The sequence below is a fragment of the Eriocheir sinensis genome, chromosome 62, assembly GCF_024679095.1.
Source record: "Eriocheir sinensis breed Jianghai 21 chromosome 62, ASM2467909v1, whole genome shotgun sequence".
NCBI lineage: Eukaryota > Metazoa > Arthropoda > Malacostraca > Decapoda > Varunidae > Eriocheir > Eriocheir sinensis.
Window position 1 is genome coordinate 667,501 of NC_066570.1, and position 17,526 is coordinate 685,026.

At 44.5% G+C, this 17,526-nt stretch overlaps 1 protein-coding gene and 1 long non-coding RNA gene across 4 annotated transcripts in view; one reads left to right on the top strand and one right to left on the bottom strand.

Annotated features, from left to right (window-relative positions):
* Window positions 1-10,920, top strand: part of LOC126986586 (uncharacterized) — a 12,033-nt gene extending 1,113 nt beyond the window's left edge. For 2 of the 3 annotated variants that reach the window (XM_050842849.1, XM_050842850.1), the window contains exons 2-7: window positions 2,625-2,749; window positions 7,368-7,501; window positions 8,689-8,812; window positions 9,248-9,451; window positions 9,746-9,873; window positions 10,787-10,920. In XM_050842849.1, coding sequence (XP_050698806.1) covers window positions 2,676-2,749; window positions 7,368-7,501; window positions 8,689-8,812; window positions 9,248-9,451; window positions 9,746-9,873; window positions 10,787-10,824 — 702 coding nt within the window. In that variant the 5' untranslated portion in view covers window positions 2,625-2,675 and the 3' untranslated portion in view covers window positions 10,825-10,920. The remainder of the gene's footprint in view (window positions 1-2,624; window positions 2,750-7,367; window positions 7,502-8,688; window positions 8,813-9,247; window positions 9,452-9,745; window positions 9,874-10,786) is intronic. The other variant, XM_050842851.1, reaches the window with a different exon arrangement.
* A 262-nt stretch (window positions 10,921-11,182) lies between these two features.
* Window positions 11,183-14,231, bottom strand: LOC126986587 (uncharacterized). The gene is made up of 2 exons (XR_007739827.1): window positions 11,294-14,231; window positions 11,183-11,252 (listed from the first exon to the last, which is right to left on the bottom strand). It is a non-coding gene; the product is annotated as an uncharacterized LOC126986587 (long non-coding RNA).
* Between the last annotated feature and the right edge of the window lie 3,295 nt (window positions 14,232-17,526).

The following is a 17,526-nucleotide window of genomic DNA, read 5'->3' on the forward strand; positions in this document are numbered from 1 at the left end:
TCCTCCCCCTGTGCCGCGTCCCGCATACAGGTAACGCTGCTCACCTGTCCCTCACGCTCGGGAGAGTACGGAATCCCTCGCGTTTACCTTTAACTCGCGGGACAGACACAGGTCGCGCAACCCAGCTCGTGTCAGTCGCTCTCTCTTTTACCAGTGTCAATCGCTCTCCCTCATAGTAGCGGGTTGAGGCTAGAGGACTGACTGACTGACTGAATGTTACTGACTGAGTGAATGTGATGACTGACTGACGGAGTTGGCTTCTCGTTGGCCTTTTCAGCGCCGGCGTCATTGTGTGCACGGGAGGGGCCGAGCGGCGCTTCCCCATTGTGTCCACCCACCATTCCGGAGAGCAGGAATGTGGCCCGGGGCACACACAATGGGCGGGGACAGGCCTCGTTGTTCGCCTTGCGCCGGGGTGTCGGGGGCAAACACTCGGCCTTCAGGGTCAGAGGATACACGCGCGGCGGAGGCTTCAAAGGGTCCGTTCCTCCGCTAAATTTGTCTTTATTTAACGAATTTGTCTCCACGCTTCTCTTTGGAGGCACGGCAAGCACAGACAAAGGCCGACAGACATGGAGACACACAAGTGGAAAAGGGAAGAAAGTGAATAGGCCAGGACACACACACACACACACACACACACACACACACACACACACACACACACACACACACACACACATTTTGCTTTCTCACCTGCGGAAAATCGTGGACCATACAGGAACGTGTGAGGTGGGGTGCTGATGGAGGTGTCACTTTTGATGTTATGGGAGGTGAACTGTAACAAGGGTGGTGGTGGTGGTGGTGGGGGTTTGAACAGTAGCAGGGGTGGTGATAACAGAGGAACAGAGGCAGGGGACAGGGTGGTAGTGATGGTGGTGATGGGAGGGAGGTAGACGGATAATTGGGACTCCAGGGTGATGTTATGGTGTCGGGGCGGCGAGGGTGAGGGATTAGGGTGTTTTGTGATGGAGATTGGCAGCGGTGAGGGTGGTGTTGAAGATTGGTGGTGGTGGAGTGATAGAAGTGGAGTTAGTGGTGGAGACGAAAGCGACAGGTATAATGGAGGTCATGGTGGAGTGATTGTAGTGGAGTTGCTAGTGGTGGAGTTAAAAGTGGTATAGTTGTGGTGATGATAGTGATGTTAGTGATGATAGGGTGAGTTGTAAGTGGCAGAGGTTGATAGGGGTTGAGGTGGGGAGATCAGGGGTTACAGCGGGGTGAGGTTAGGGTGATGGGGTGTTCGAGATGACGAGGGTGGGAGATTAGGGTGTAGGACTGTAGGGTGATGTAGAGTACTGGTGGGGATGTGGGGGGGTGAGAGAGACTGGGGTGATAGGGTGTTGGGAGATGAGGAAAGTTGATAGATTTGGTTACTGGGGTGGGAGCAGGGGAGATAGGAATAGGGTTATGATAAGGGGGTAGTGATAGGGGTGGTGACAGTATAGTGAGGGAGGTGTGAGGGAGTGAGGGGTGTAAGGGAGTGGTTACAGTAACAGGGGTAGTGACTGGGGTGGTGGAAAGGGAGCTGAGGTTAGCGATAGGGGTGACAGGGGTGGTGGGTAGGGGTGCTGTAGGTGGTAGTGGTGGGGGGGTGGGGTGTCAAAGGGTCACTTGGTGTTTGGGGCAGGACCGAGTGACCTCCCCAACACAAAGGGTCAGGGGGGAATGAGGGGAGGGGGAGGGGGAAGAGGGGTGGGGGGGAGTCAGGCACGTGCTGTCTCGAATCAATCAAAGTATAATTAGTAACCGAGAGAGAGAGAGAGAGAGAGAGAGAGAGAAATTCCTGTTTGCTTTCACTCACCTCTTGAATATATTAGATTTATTAGACGCGGTGACATAACAGACTGCAAGTTGTAGCCACACACACACACACACACACACACACACACACACACACACACACACACACACACACTTTTTAATAATCTAAGGCATATGTTCCCCTCACCTACTGATCACTTCCACACCACCAATCCACTCCCTTTGCCACCCCGTCACTTGTATAACCTTCCCTGTCACCGCCGCTGCTCACCAAACACCTACAATTTAAACATTTCCGTGCAGCAACACAATGGGTCGCATCACAAGACATATCGCCGCCCAAGAACACGTATTTGACAAGGCTTTCGTAGGAGTTGTGGGCATTTCCAGGGGTAGTTTTATGACCCTGGTGGTAGTGTGAGTCTTCTTCTGTACCGTGAACCTGAAGAAACACCCATTGAAACCCGACTGACCCCCTCTTTGACCTTTAGAAATGGTTGATGTGAAAAGCGAGAGTGTCTTATAATATCAACCAATATCTCCCTAATCACGGTTCCCCCACCACCCATATCGCCACCACCCAGCAACCGTCATCTTACTACCCCAGCCAATCACCATCAATGCAGTTTTCCTTCCACTTTATTTCCGATTTCCTACGAATTGATTCTTTAAAGACGTGAGTGTCGTGTCATTTGGAGGAGTGTCATTATCTATTCAGCATTGATCATCCTCTGTGTATTAAGGGGATCGGGGTTTTGCGGGAATTTTTATTCAACACATTTAGCTTTTACCATGTGTCTTTTGCCGCTACCGAACAATAAACAACCATAAACAACAACAACAACCCATATTTCTTGCAGGTCGTGTCCACAAGCCCACCACAGCATCCTCACCCCCGCCAAGCCTTCGCTATGATTCCTAACCAGGCCACAATTCTCCTCTTGGCGTCCCTCCTCCACGCCGCTCTCCCCGCCGAGGAATACACGTGAGTCCTACCTCCAAGGCCCTACACACGTCCTCCATCTCACGCGCCCTAATATACGAGTCCTCCAAGTGGCCCTTCAGATACCACAACAGCCGTCGGTGCCTGTTCAAAGGTCCTCCTACGAGCATTATCCATCAGTCTCTCTCTCTCTCTTCTCTTCTCTTCTCTTCTCTTCTCTTCTCTTCTCTTCTCTTCTCTTCTCTTCTCTTCTCTTCTCTTCTCTTCTCTTCTCTTCTCTTCTCTTCTCTTCTCTCTCTCTCTCTCTCTCTCTCTCTCTCTCTCTCTCTCTCTCTCTCTCTCTCTCTCTCTCTCTCTCTCTTGTTTACTCCCTTGGGTCCCTTTCCCGTCCCTGAGTTGACCTTCTGTTGACCCAATTGTCCATCTGTTGTCAGTTTCGCACAAATGGGCGAATCCGCGATCAATTATTCCAACTCTACGGTGTTTACGCGCCCTGGTTGGATGTATCCTGGGGTGGGGTACCGAAGGAAGAGACTAGTTCAGAGGCGTAATGAATGCAAATTAAAAAAATAAATGAAAACGAAAGGGAACTATTATTATTATTATTATTATTATTATTATTATTATTATTATTATTATTATTATTATTATTATTATTATTATTATTATTATTATTATTATTATTATTGTTTTTTTCTTCTTTTCGGCCTTCTTCTTCTTCTTCTTCTTCTTTTTATTATTATTATTATTGTTTTCCTTCTTTTCGTTCTTCTTCTTTCTTTCTCTTCTCTTCTCTTCTCTTCTCTTCTCTTCTCTTCTCTTCTCTCTCTCTCTCTCTCTCTCTCTCTCTCTCTCTCTCTCTCTCTCTCTCTCTCTCTCTCTCTCTCTCTCCAAGACACAAACACTTTGAGAGGACATCCGTGACACTCTTACATAAATCGTGGCCTTCCCCAGCATCCCTATCTCTTCTATACAGGTTATCCCCGAATGTCCATCCCTTGAAGCATCCATAATTATGATCTCACCCTCTGGCCATCCCCAACTTGCCTCCTTCTCTCAGCGTCTCTGTCTCATCTCTTTCAAAGCTATTATCTCTTAAACCTTCATTATCTACCTCCTCGCCCTCTCTCACCCTCGTCTTCGTGTCTGTGTTTCCCCAGCATCCCTTATCTCGCATCCCCGTAAAGACTTCGGGTCGTATTAAAAGACATATCGCCCCCTAAGAACACATAATTGAAGAGGCTTTCGTAGGAGTTGTGAGGATTTCCAGGGGTAGTTTTATGACCCTGGTGGTAGTTTGACCCTTCTTCTGTACCCTGAGCCTAAAAATACCCTTATTAGAACCTGATTGATCCCCCCTTTGATCTTTAGAAATAGGTGATGTGAGAACCGAAAGTGTCTTGCAATACCCGCCTTCATCTCATCTTCAAACCATATACTGGTGGAGATACCCAGATACTTTGCTTTTATATTTAGTTTTTAATTCTTTTTAGGGTTATAAACTTACTCACATGATGTTTTCTTCTCTTTCATGTTCCTATGTTTTATTTGGTGATTTTCGTTGGCTTTATTTAAATTTCTGTTCCAATATGTCTGCTGCTCCGTCCTTTCAACTAGATTATTTTTTGGGGTAATATTTTTTTTTCAGTCCACAGTGAGATTTATTTTCCTTTCCTTGTTTCTTTTTCCCCTCCCTAACTTTTTCAACTTTTTTTTTTTTCCCTTCTTCCTCTGCTCCTTCTTGTCATGGCTCGCACCCTTCCCAATTTCCTCCCCACTGTGTTTTCTGCTTTTTACGTTCAGCTAGATTCTTTTTGGAGTCATCCCTCGTTTTCTTTTATTCCATAGCAAGATGTACTTTTCTTCCGTTCCCTTTTCTTTTCTTAATCTCCAACTACTTTTTCTCTTCTCCCTCTCTCTCCTCTCCTCTCCTTAGCTCACACCCTCTCCTTCCTTTCCATATTTCCTTTTCCACTCGCTCCCTCTCTCCCTCGTAATATTTTCCCCTTTTCTCTTAATTCCAGGTTTACTTTATGCTTCCCTTCAGCTTGAAATATGTCTCCTTATGTCTTTGGTTGTTTTCATTCAGCGAGTTTCTTTTTGGGTAATTGCTCATCTTCGTTTAGTCCATAGCAAGACTTATTTTCCTTTCGTTGTTTCATTTTCCTTTCCCTAAACCCTTAACTACTTTTTCCATCTCCCTCTCCTCCTTGCCATAGCTCGCACCCTTCCCTATTTCCTTTCCAGCTCCTTCCCTCCCACCCTTTCTCTCCCCTGCAGCATTAAGTCCGTTGACGATGTCGTTCCAAAGTATATTACGCTTTTAACGACTGTCGTAAAAAAATGATTACCTGCGTCCGTCCAATGAAGACAGGCATCCGCTAACACACAGAAGCAGCATTAGGGTTTAGTCAGTGCATTACGTTTAGTCACTCCATTAAGTTTGAATCAGTCCATTACGATCAATACAAGTGGAATGAAGTGGCGGACGCTGGATTCTGGCACCAGCTGGGGAATAATGTCACTAATTTGTTTGGGCTTTGTTTGACACGCGCCCGCCAGCCAGCCATCCACCATACATGTAATAGCTGCTTTGTATTCATGATCCACCGTGCCGCTGCTAAAGTAACAAATGGCGTCACTGAAAACAGGATCTGGTCGAGTGGATACGCGCTGGGGCCGACCATTTAGAGTAGACCCGTTTGGAGAGCCTGGAAGCTTTGTGTCGTCTGCGAACTTACTGACATCACTATTAATGCCTGTGTTCAGATCATTGATGTAATATACTAATTTATAAAAAGCAGTGTACTTGTTCTTCTTGTTCTTGTTCTTGTTCCCCGTTGTTGTCTTTGCCTTCTTCTAGTTCTCCTTTTACTCTTCTTCTCCTGGTTATTGTTCCTCTTCATGTCTTCTTTTACTTCTTTCTTCTTCTTCTAGTTCTTCTCCTTCTACTAGTTCTTTCTCTTTTATTTCTTTATTATTATCATTATAATTATCGTCGCTAAACGCTTTCATTACGAGGAGACAACCTAATGTGCAGCGCTGAGCATAAGTGATTAGATTTCTTTTTTCATACGATTGGTTTTCACTTCAGTAATTTATGAACACCTACTTTTCATAATAGGGTGACGATACTTTATTTAACCGACCCGGGATATTATGAAGCAAAGTTTGGGCACATTAGAAACTCACATTGAAAATTAGTACTAGAATCAAGGCGGAGAGTAACTTAGCTCGCCCCTTAAAAAAAGTTTGGGCACAATACACTTTAGAAACACACTTAAAAACGCACCTAGAAACTTAGTACTAGAATCAAGGCGGCGGGTAACTTAGCCCGCCCCTTAAAAAAAGTTTGGGCACAATACACCTTAGAAACACACTTAAAAACGCACCTAGAAACTTAGTACTAGAATCAAGGCGGCGGGTAACTTAGCCCGCCCCTTAAAAAAAGTTTGGGCACAATACACCTTAGAAACACACTTAAAATCACACCTAGAAACTTAGCACTAGAATTAAGGTGACGAGTAAAACTTAGCCCACCCCTTAAAAAATAAATAAATAGCAAAAAATCGCCTCACGTGCCTCAAATGAAAGGTACAAAAAATATGAGAGCAATGAGGCCGAGAATTTACCTTATAATCTTCGCTTTCCTGTGCGTTGTGAGTGCTGGGATCGTTCAGAACATCACGCCGCCTGAAAATAAAGAATAAAATGTTAACTTTAGTCTTTCCACAAGTGTTGATAATCTGTCGATCTTACACACACGAGTGGAAATGATCTGTACATGTTTATCAGCTAAATGTGCCTTTAGAACCTCATGGGCAAATAACGCATGCATTACTTTTGTCATAGTTTACCTTTTAGTATACGCAGGTAAGTCCGATAATACACTTTAGAAACAAATCCACGGGTTAATTACTTCATATTCCGAGTTTCCCTTTATATAAACACGCTAACTCTTGTGTTGTATTCAGGGTAATTAATTCGTCAGCGTTTCTCATTAAATAAACGCTAATTAACCTGTCTTATTCAGGTTAACGTATTGTGTTTGTCTCCCGTTAATTGTAGTACATCGGTGTGGCTCTCCTGTATGCACTCGCTAATGCACTAATGGGCCAGCCTTTCTTCCCTCTGCAGTGTATGTCAACCTACTTTCCTTACACATATTTCTACTGATAATTCTTTCTCGGCCTAGCATTTCCTTTGTAGTGTTTTGCCAGTGTACAACAACTTTCTTCTCTTGCTAATTTTTTTTTTTTTTTTCATTTTTAATTTCTCTACTTCTGCGGATTCATTTTTTCTTCATTTTTCTATTTCTGCTAATTTATCTTTTTTATTTTTTTTCTTTTTTTCATTTTTCATTTCCCTACTTCTGCTGTTTCATTTTTTTTCTTAATTTTTCTATTTCTTCTAGTTTACCTTTTTCATTTTTTTCATTTTTTCATTTTTCACTTCCCTACTTCTGCTGTTTCATTTTTTCTTAATTTTTCTATTTCTGCTAATTTATCTTTTTCATTTTTTTTCATTTTTTCATTTTTCATTTCCCTACTTCTGCTGTTTCATTTTTTCTTCATTTACCTATTTCTGCTAATTTATCTTTTTCATTCTTTTTCATTTTTCCATTTTAGTTCTCCTGCTAATTCCTCTTTTCGGTCCGCAGGGAAGGGAGATCGAGCTGGGGTGACGAATTTTGCCGCATGAGATTTTGCGCCGTGATGTCATTCAACCAACAGGACCAGTGCTGTGACGCTTACATGCAATGCTGCGCCTACGTCGAGCTGTACAAGAAGAAAGGTGGGTGGTGGTGGTGATGGTAGGGATGGTGGTAGTGAGTGGTAGGTGGTGGTGGTATTAAGGGAGGTGATGGTGGTCGGGGGACTGTGGTGTTAGTGACTGAGGGGTAGTGGTTGTGATTGTGGTTGTGGTGGTGGTGGTGGTGGAAGGGGTAATATGGTGGTGATGGTGGTGGTGGTGGTGTTGACGGCGACAGGATATGGTGGTGACGGTGATAATGGTGGTGGTGGTGGTGGTTCGGATGTTTTGATACAAGGGTGTTTTATGTTAAGAGGTGATGCGATGCTCGGTTGTTTCCTTTCTGATTACAAACGTTTCTTGTGTCTCCTTATCACACATGCTAGTGAGGATGTTATTCCAGACAAATTAATTAATCTTTTACGCATCCTGAAGCGCCTCTTAGCTCAAGCCTTTACATAACCGACAGAGGCGTAGCTAGACAACTCATTCTTTACTTACTCTCCGTTACTGCAGTTTCTTTTAGGCACATTATAGGTTTTCCCTCACTAAGATTTATTACCAACTAGAAAACCACAATTCAGGTGACTTTTCCTATGCCTACTTGCACCACACTCTTACTGACGAAAAAAAATAACGTTAGATGTATAGCCATTAGCCCGAAATCAGACCTTGTAGGGAAAGGGATCTAGCAAATGATACAGTTCGGATTCATCACAATGGAATGAGAGATGAAGGGAGAGCTTGTAATTTGTAACATGGGCATAGGTAGGGAAAGGGATCTAGCAAATGATACAGTTCGGAGTTATCACAATGGAATGAGAGATGAAGGGAGAGCTTGTAAATTGTAACATGGGCATAGGTAGGGAAAGGGATCTAGCAAATGATACAGTTCGGATTCATCACAATGGAATGAGAGATGAAGGGAGAGCTTGTAACTTGTAACATGGGCATTTTATTCCTGGTACGAGTAATATTTGGAGTGACAGGCCGAATGGGCGAGCATGCCTTACCTGTCCTGTTACCCAGCATGTCAACCTGGTATGGTACAGGATAATCGATTTTTTATATGTAATAGCTGAGGACAGGTTGAGGGTGAAACGTAATTAAAAAGAAAAGAAAAAAAAAACTCAACATGGTTCTCCCGTTGAATTGAAGGAAGATTAGGATGCAAGAAAAAACGATCGAATTAGTCACATTTGCCGGATTAACACACCTGTCCCTCTCAGCAGACCCCTTCGCCTACCTGGAGTCCCACGAGGTAGCCGAGACCCCCCCGCCGCCGCCCACGCCGCCGCCGCCGCCACCAACCATCACCTTCTCACACAGAGACATCTACGTCGGCCCGCCAAAGTATGTCTCCCTAGTCAGTCAGTTCTTAGTCAGTCATTCAGATATCAGTCAGTCCATCATATATTCAGTCAATAAGAAAATTAGTCAGTCAGTCAGTCAAGCAGTCAGCCAACGTGTGTATAATAATAATAATAATAATAATAATAATAATAATAATAATAATAATAATAATAATAATAATAATAATAATAATAGTAATAATGTCAATAAATCAGCTACTCAGTAAATCAGTTAGTCAGTCAGTCAGCCGGTATGTCACTGTTTGTCTGCTAGTCTGTTTGTCTGTCTGTCTCTGTCTATGTATACTTGTCTATGTATTACTTTTTACTTAATCTTGCTCTCTCTCTCTCTTTCTTTCCGGGCGACGTTGTTTATTTATTTATTTATTTATCTTTCATTCGTTTATCTTTTGTTCACTGATCCATTCTTCCTCAGGCCAATGCGGCTTCGTGAGGACGGCAGCCTCTCCCGCCACCCCCCAAGCCTGTCCCTGACCCGCCACAGCCACGACCACCACGACACCAACAACCACCCGCACCGCCACCACCACCGCCCCCGCTTCTCCACGCCCCAGCCCCGCCCCGCCATACAGCTGCTGGATGGGGGCGTGGACCTCATGAAGACGAGCTACAATGACCAGTAAGTTTTGATAAGGAGGGAGGAGGGGAATGGAACTACTACTCCTCCTCCTCCTCCTCCTCCTACTACTACTACTACTACTACTACTACTACTACTACCAATGCTGCTCATCCTACTATCATTGTTATCTACTCCTACTTCTTCCCTTAATAGTTCTCGTCCTCTTTCTCCCAATCCTTCTATTCCTCTACATCGACCTCCAACGCTCCCTCCTCTTCCTCCTACAACCCCAACAGCACCACAGCCACCACTACTACTATATACAACCACAATAACTGTTTCTTCCATTGCAGACTGGTGAAGAGTCAGGAGAGGGTCTGCAATTACTCGTACTGCAGCCTGCTAACGCCGAGCCAACACAAACTGTGCTGCAATATCTACGACACGTGTTGCGCCTACTCCAACTACCGCAAAGTGTTCGGTATGGGCGCCCTGCTTCTGTGAATTGCCCCCTCCGCTTCTGTCTTCCCCAACGCCGCCGCCTCCTCCTTCCTTGGTGGTGGCTGAGGCTGGTGGCGCTCTGTGTGTGTGTGTGTGTGTGTGTGTGTGTGTGTGTGTGTGTATCTTGTCTATCTTTCTGCCTGTGTGTCTGTATGGTTATGGACAGATTATGAATACTTTTGTTAGTTTGTCTGTCTGTCTGTCTGTCTATCTGTCTGTATGTACTTCTGGATAGAGATGTTGAACTTAATTTCTTTTAGGTACGGTAGTCTGTAAGTTGGCATTTCAACAAATTCATATTTCTTCATTATGACTTAAAACCTTGCGTATCAGTTTAGTGTGACTGATATGGCTTTCCTCCTAGTTCCAAGTTTACTTTTAACACATTACGTAAGGGAGGTATAATTAGCTATTTCTCCCTCTTTTAGCGTGATTGATATGGCTTTCCTCCTAGTCCCAAGTTTACTTTTAGAACATTACACAAAGGCTGTATAATTAGCTATTTCTCCCTCTTTTAGCGTGACTGATATGGATTTTCCTCTAGTCCCAAGTTTCCTTTTAGAACATTACACAAAGGCTGTATAATTAACTATTTTTCCCTCTTTTAGCGTGACTGATATGGATTTTCTTCTAGTTCCAAGTTTCCTTTTAGAACATTACGTGAAGGAGGTATAATTAGCTGTTTCTCCCTCTTTTAGCGTGACTGATATGGATTTTCTTCTAGTCCCAAGTTTCCTTTTAGAACATTACGTAAAGGAGGTATAATTAGATGTTTCTCCCTCTTTCAGCGTGACTGTCCCCTTTGTGTCCCTTGGCGGCCTTGTGTGGGTCGCTCCGAGGCGGCCGTGCATGTCTGTCTCTCTCTAAAGTACTGTTGTTGTTCCTCCTTACAGACCTCTTCCACCCTGACAACGGGAACAGGCGACGCTGAGAGTCCTCCACAGGCGCCCTCACTTACACTAACCTCGTCGGACCCCCTCCCCCCTTGTGTGTGTGTGTGTGTGTGTGTGTGTGTGTGTGTGTGTGTGTGTGTAAAAAGTACATATATTTGCCAAGTCACAATCAAAACTTAGGCTTAGGTAACTTAGAAACAGATTACTCATTTATCCGGACTCGAGTTGCCATCCGGATCGAGCAGCCGAGTCCCTCCCGTGTGCCTCGTCCGGCCTTCCCTCCATTATCCGGACTTCACCACAACCCTATCAACGAAATATACCGACTCCTTCCATCTGTCTGTCTGTTCTATGCGCGTCTCACTCACTCAAACCTCAGGACATTACGCTTCTTGCCCTTCATATGTTTTGCTCGTTCTCTTCAATCTTTCATCATCCTTCATTTGTTTTGCTCGTTCTCTTCAATCTTTCATCATCCTTCATTTGTTTTTTCTCGTTCTCTTCAACTTTTCATTCTTCATTTGTTTTTCTCGTTCTCTTCAAACTTTCAACCCTCATTGTTTTTTTCGTCTTCTTCAACTTCTCATTCTTCATTTGTTTTTCTCGTTCTCTTCAATCTTTCATTCTTAATTTGTTTTGCTCGTTCTCTTTAACCTTTCACTCTTCATTAAATTTGTTTTGCTTGTCTTCTATAAACCTTTCTCAGCACGTCAGTAATGTAATCTTGCTGAATGGTGTTCTGCGTATAGTGTAAAACCTCCCTTCCTGTTCTCTCTAAGTTGCTCTGCTGATGTACTATATAGTTATTGTTTGGGGGAATATATTTTTGAATGGGAATCTTCGTAGTGTCAAATCTTTTCTCATTTTCTTTATAAGTTGCTCTGTTTGCAGTAGTGATGATGATTTTAGTGGGCATGATGTGTGTGTGTGTGTGTGTGTGTGTGTGTGTGTGTGTGTGTGTGTGTTTTCATATCAAGCTTATAGACGTAAAACGGGAGTGAAAAAACGTCCTTATTTCAATATTTTTTTGTTTACCTGTTCAAAAAATTTCCTCCTGCGCTTCTTATGCTTCTTTTATCTTCATTTCCCTTTGCGTCCCTTGTTCATTGTATTCTCCTCTTCCTATCAAGGTTACGAACGTCAAAAGGGAGTGAAAACATCCATATTTCTTTGTTTTGTTGTCCTGTTCAAAAGCTTCCCTCCTGCGCTTTTTATGCTTCTTTTATCATCGCGCTTCTTCGCGTCTCTTCAGTTCATTCACTTCTATCGCTTCTCGTGTTCCTCCGTGCTTCTTGTGTTCCTTGATATCAGCAGGGACAAGATTCCCAGGTTGTTGTTGCAGTGTGCCTCAGCCAGTTAGAGGATGAGACACCAAGCAACTCAAGTCAATAGATGTTCGTTAAACTTATTTGTGCGTGAAAATGAAACTACAACAGATGGTAACAGTAACAAAGCCGAACCAATATAACAAACTCAGCGAAAATGAAAATAGTAATAACACCAATAACACTATATCAATTATGCTATCCAGTCACTATAACCAATATCTTTACCTTATCATCCCTTTCACTAGTAATTATAGCACATTAACTAGCCAATATCTTCATCTCCTCACCCCTTTCGCTAGTTGCTATAATACATGAACGAGCCAATATCTTCATCTCCTCACCCCTTTTGCTAGTTGCTATAATACATGAACTAGCCGATATCTTTCCCTTCTCATCCCTTTTACTAGTAACTAACAAATGAACTAGTCAGTATCTTTACCTTCTCATCCCTTTTCACTTGTAAGCCGTGGAAGAGCTTTACTTATATTGCCTCTCCTAACAAGACATCCCTGGCGCTACATTTGATTATCACTTTTCCTAACTATTCTCACGTCAGGAGCAGCATTTTTGGGGGTATCTAATCATATATGTGTTTGGTTCAGCCCTTGGTCTCTCTTAAACAATAGATAAGTCAGCTGTTGTGGTTTCACTTTCACGAAACGAAATTGTATAGATTCGAAGTCGCTCAATATATTTACTTCAAGCGCTGTACATAATATGCTACGACTATTTTTATATATTTGTATGCTTGTAGAGTCTAGAACACTTCCTGAAGACGAAGTAAAATAGCGATCCGTGTAAAAATGCCCCACATGGCCTAATATTGTTCCCTCTCTGACCTCACTGGCTGAAATGATTAATGTTTGAGTTTGCATTAATGTGGTCAGGGAAGTCAGTCTCTCTCTCTCTCTCTCTCTCTCTCTCTCTCTCTCTCTCTCTCTCTCTCTCTCTCTCTCTCTCTCTCTCTCTCTCTCTCTCTCTCTCTCTCTCTCTCTCTCTCTCTCTCTCTCTCTCTCTCCACACCTTATTGAACCCTATAGAGAAAGCTTTATATTTTATACGCACATATCTTGCAAACGAATTACCGATCTCGTATTCTGTAACTTTATATTATTCTCTGAGATGATGAAACGAATAAAAAGTTGGAGATATTAACCAGCGTTCATTCAACCCACGTCATAGAACTTCCTGTCGCCACACTGCAAGAAGCGACGGGAAGTGTGGATAGATGGAAACTCTCGGCCAATCATCTCTACTTTCTTATGACTGATTTCGCGAGAGATATGAAGTTTCCAGTTAAGATTTTGAGTTAAGAACAGACCGAGAATGTATATATTGTGTTAGAAGGTAGTAACAGATGAGTGTTGTCGAAGAATTGGGGATAGGTGTTTGGAAGGCTGTGTCGAGTTAGCAGGTGAAGAAACTGACTTTTTGAGGCATTGAAAGACTAAATTTTTCCTGCCCCATCCAGAGATGATAGCAAGGTCTGAGGTTAAGTCCCACCCAGCCAAACGTCCTGTAATTTATGTTGGTCTTTTGTTAACACATGTTGGGTAATGCAGAGTAGAGTCATCGGCATAGGAGTGGAATGGACTGTTTGTTTTGGAAAAAAAATCATTGATGAATAACAGAAAGAGGGTGGGAGATAGAGCAGACTGTTGATAGGTTTATAGGGGAAGAACAGTGTCTGCGTACCACAGCACAGATAGGTCGGCCGGAAATGAAATTTGATATAAAAGTACAGACAGAAGGAAAAAAATCCGTAGGAGGATAGTTTTGAAAGCAGAGATTTGTGCCAGACTGTCAAAAGTTTACATTATGAGAATGGAGGCTGGCGGGTAGGGGCGGCGGTCATGGTGGAATGCACGGAGAAAGGTCGATACGTCTGAAACAGGTCTAACGTACTACTTTCCATTCCACCTCTCCTCTCCTCTCCTCTCTCACGTCTGTCCAGCCTGCCAACCCTCACACCAGACTTACGCGCGCCGGGGCCAAAACGGCAGCCCGGCGCGGCGCCCAGGTGTGTCCCGCTGCAACAGACAGACCAATTACCTGGGTGATAAAACTGAATCAATTCCGAGTCGATTTCCCATTAGGTTACGTGCTAGATGGGGGAGGGGGGGGGGAGAGAGAGAGAGAGAGAGAGAGAGAATCCATTTATCCACCATCTACTCTCTCTCTCTCTCACACACACACATACACACATACACACCCTGTCACCCCTGCTATCTTATCTCATACACTACATCATAGCTAATGGAAACTCGACAGGGGAGAGGGGGTGGCAGGGAGGTGGTGGGGGGTAGAGGGGAAGAAGGGGAGAAGGGGAGAGCTAAGGGAGAAGAGGAGGGGGGGAGGGTATAAGGAAGCAGGATGGGGAGGATGGGTGGGGAGGGGAGGAGTGTGTTTTCTTTTCCTCTTCCTTTCCTTTTCTTTTCTTTTCTTTTCTTTTCTTTCCTTCTTTTCCTTTCTTTCCCTTGCCATTTTCCTTTGTTTCTTTTTTCAGTTTTCTTTGTTTTCTTCTCCTCTTCCTTTCTTTTCCTTGCCTTTTCATTTGTTTCTTTTTCAGTTTCCTTTGTTTCCATATTATTTTTCCTGTTTCCTTTAATTCCTTCTTTTATCCCCATTTACCTTTGTTTCCTCTTTTCCCAGTTGTCCTTGTTTCCTCCTTTTCCCATTTTTCTTGTTTCCTCCTTCTTTTCCCAGTTTTCCTTCTTTTCTCCTTCGTTTCCCTTCTTCCTTCCTTTTTTCCTAATTTCCCTTAATCCCCCTTCTTCTTTTCCCAGTTTTCCTTCTTTCCTCCTTCGTTTCCCTTCTTCCTTCCTTTTTTCCAAGTTTCCCTTAATCCCCCTTCTTCTTTTCCCAGTTTTCCTTCTTTCCTCTTTCGTTTCCCTTCTTCCTTCCTTTTTTCCTAGTTTCCCTTAATCCCCCTTCTTCTTTTCCCAGTTTTCCTTCTTTCCTCCTTCGTTTCCCTTCTTCCTTCCTTTTTTCCTAGTTTCCCTTAATCCCCCTTCTTCTTTTCCCAGTTTTCCTTCTTTCCTCCTTCGTTTCCCTTCTTCCTTCCTTTTTTCCAAGTTTCCCTTAATCCTCCTTCTTTCCACAGTTTCTCTTCTTTCCTTTTAGCTTTCCCTTTCTCCTCCTCTTCCTCCTCCTCCTCTTCCATCTCGAACTTCTCTAAGCCTCCATAACCACCCTCATTCTTCTCATTAGTTCAGCTCAAAAGTTCAACACTCACGCCCCAGAACACACATAATTTCTCTATCTATTGGTATCTATTGGTCAGAGGAAAGCCTCGTCCTTGTTTGTCTCCCAGCCCTCATTATCTCTCCTCTCCTCTGCTCTGGTCATGAATAACTGCTGACCTGCTTTCCTTAACCTTCACTAACTTTCAATCTTTACGTCTGGTCATCGCTCCCAAACCTCCACGTCTTCAGGTTTCGGCTTCCTGGTTTTCGCCTCTCCCCCACACAGCCTTTCCGCTTCTTCAGGTTAATTAGGCTGACTAAAAAATAGACCCCGTAACAAGACGTCCCTCCCAGGTGTGCCACTGCTGGTCCTAAAAGACAGGTGAGGCTTAATTACCTATTTTCGAAGGTAGGAAGTGGGGGAAGGGGGGGAGGGGGGAATGGGGGCAGATGATGAAGTTTGGAAAATGTGGAAGAAATAAGTTAAGTGGATTAAGAAGGAGGGAAGGAATATATGAAAAGGGGAAGGGTTATGATTAGGACTTGAAGAGGATAAGGGCGTGAAGGGAGGGAAGGGGAGATGACTAGGGATGGAATTCTAAACTGTGAGGATAATTTGGGGAAAGTAATGAAGGTAGGGCAGAAGGGCAGGAGGCAGGAGAGATGAGTTGACGAGATGAAAAAAAATTAGGAGGGGAAAGAGATAGAAAGGTAGAACTTGAAGGGGAGATGAGAGGAGAGGGATGTGAAGCGAGTGAAGAAACAAAGGGAAATAAAGGGATATGTGTAATGGAGACAAGAGGACACGTATGTTAACAGGGAGGGAGGACATAGGGACGGCATAAGAGAAGGGGATGAAGGAGGATGAGTAGAATGCGTTGCGGAGATTAAACAGTGAAGAGGAAGACACTGACGAGGAGGAGGAGGGATGACAAGAGGAACTTAGAGGAGAGGAAAGGGTTAGGAGGAAGAGGAAGGATAGGACGATGAGGGTCAGTTAGAGGGAGGAAGGAAAGGATAGGAAAGGAAAGTTAAGGGAAAGAAGAGTCGTGTGAAGGAAGGTTAGGGAAGGGGAAAGAGAGGGCGAGAAGGGGAAGTAAAAGGAGGAGGAGGGGAAGGATAGGACGATGAGGGTAAGTTAGAGGGAGGAACGAAAGGATAGGAAAGGAAAGTTAAGGGAAAGAAGAGAAGAGTCGTGTGAAGGAAGGTTAGGGGAGGGGAAAGAAAGCCAGAAGGGGAAGTAAAAGGAGGAGGGAAGCCTTTGTCTCTTCAAAAAGCTACAACTGGGCTGGACAACCGCAACGCACAAGCTCACCGCCACCCTCTCTCCTCCTCCTCCTCCTCCTCTCTCCATCTTCCTCCCTCCTCCTCTTTCTTCTTCTTCTCCTCCCTCCTCTCCCTCCTCCCTTCTCTCTCTTTCCTCCTTCTCTTCATTATTTTCCATTGCCTCATGTTTTCCTAACCTCCTCCTCCTCCTCCTCCTCCTCCTCCTCCTCCTTCTCTTCCTCCACCTCCTCCTCCTCCTCCTCCTCCACCAAAGCTCCGTGTCCACGCCCTTACCCGCCACTCCACCCGCCACTCCACCTTATGGCACCACCCTCCACCTGCCCCTCCACCCCCTTCCCCCCCCCCTGCCCCGTTTAGCTTGCGTCGCCCTGATCCCATTAGTGTCTGTTATCGTTTGGTTGTAACTCCATTTCGACGGCGGTGCTGCGTTTAGAGCGAGCTTGGGTGGTGGAGGTGGTGGTGGTGGAGGTGGTGGGTGGTGGAGGTGGTGAGTGGTGGTGGTGGTGAAGGGTTCGTGGTGGTAGTGATGATGGTAGTGGTGATGTAAGGGGTAAGGGGTGGTGTTAGACAAAGGTGATGGAAGGGGTGAAAGGGTGGTGGTGGTGGTGATGGTGGTGGTGAGGTAATGGCGCCAGAGGGGGGGGGGGGGAGAATGGTGATGATGTAAGAGGTGATGGGGTGAAGGGGTGATGGGGTGTTAGGGGTGCGAGGGGAGGGGAAGGGCTGGCAATGATGGGGTGTTTTTACAAGGCTTATCCAATGTTATGAGTGAGCTGAAAGGAATTGAAATGAAATGAGGGGAGATGGGAGGAAGGGAAGAGGGGAGGGGGGAGGGAGAGAAAGAGGGAGGGAGATAATAATTAAGAAAAGGGAGAGGAGTAAGGAAGGGTTAGGAGGGAGGGAGGAAGAGAGGAAAACAAATAGGGAAGGAGGGTGAAAG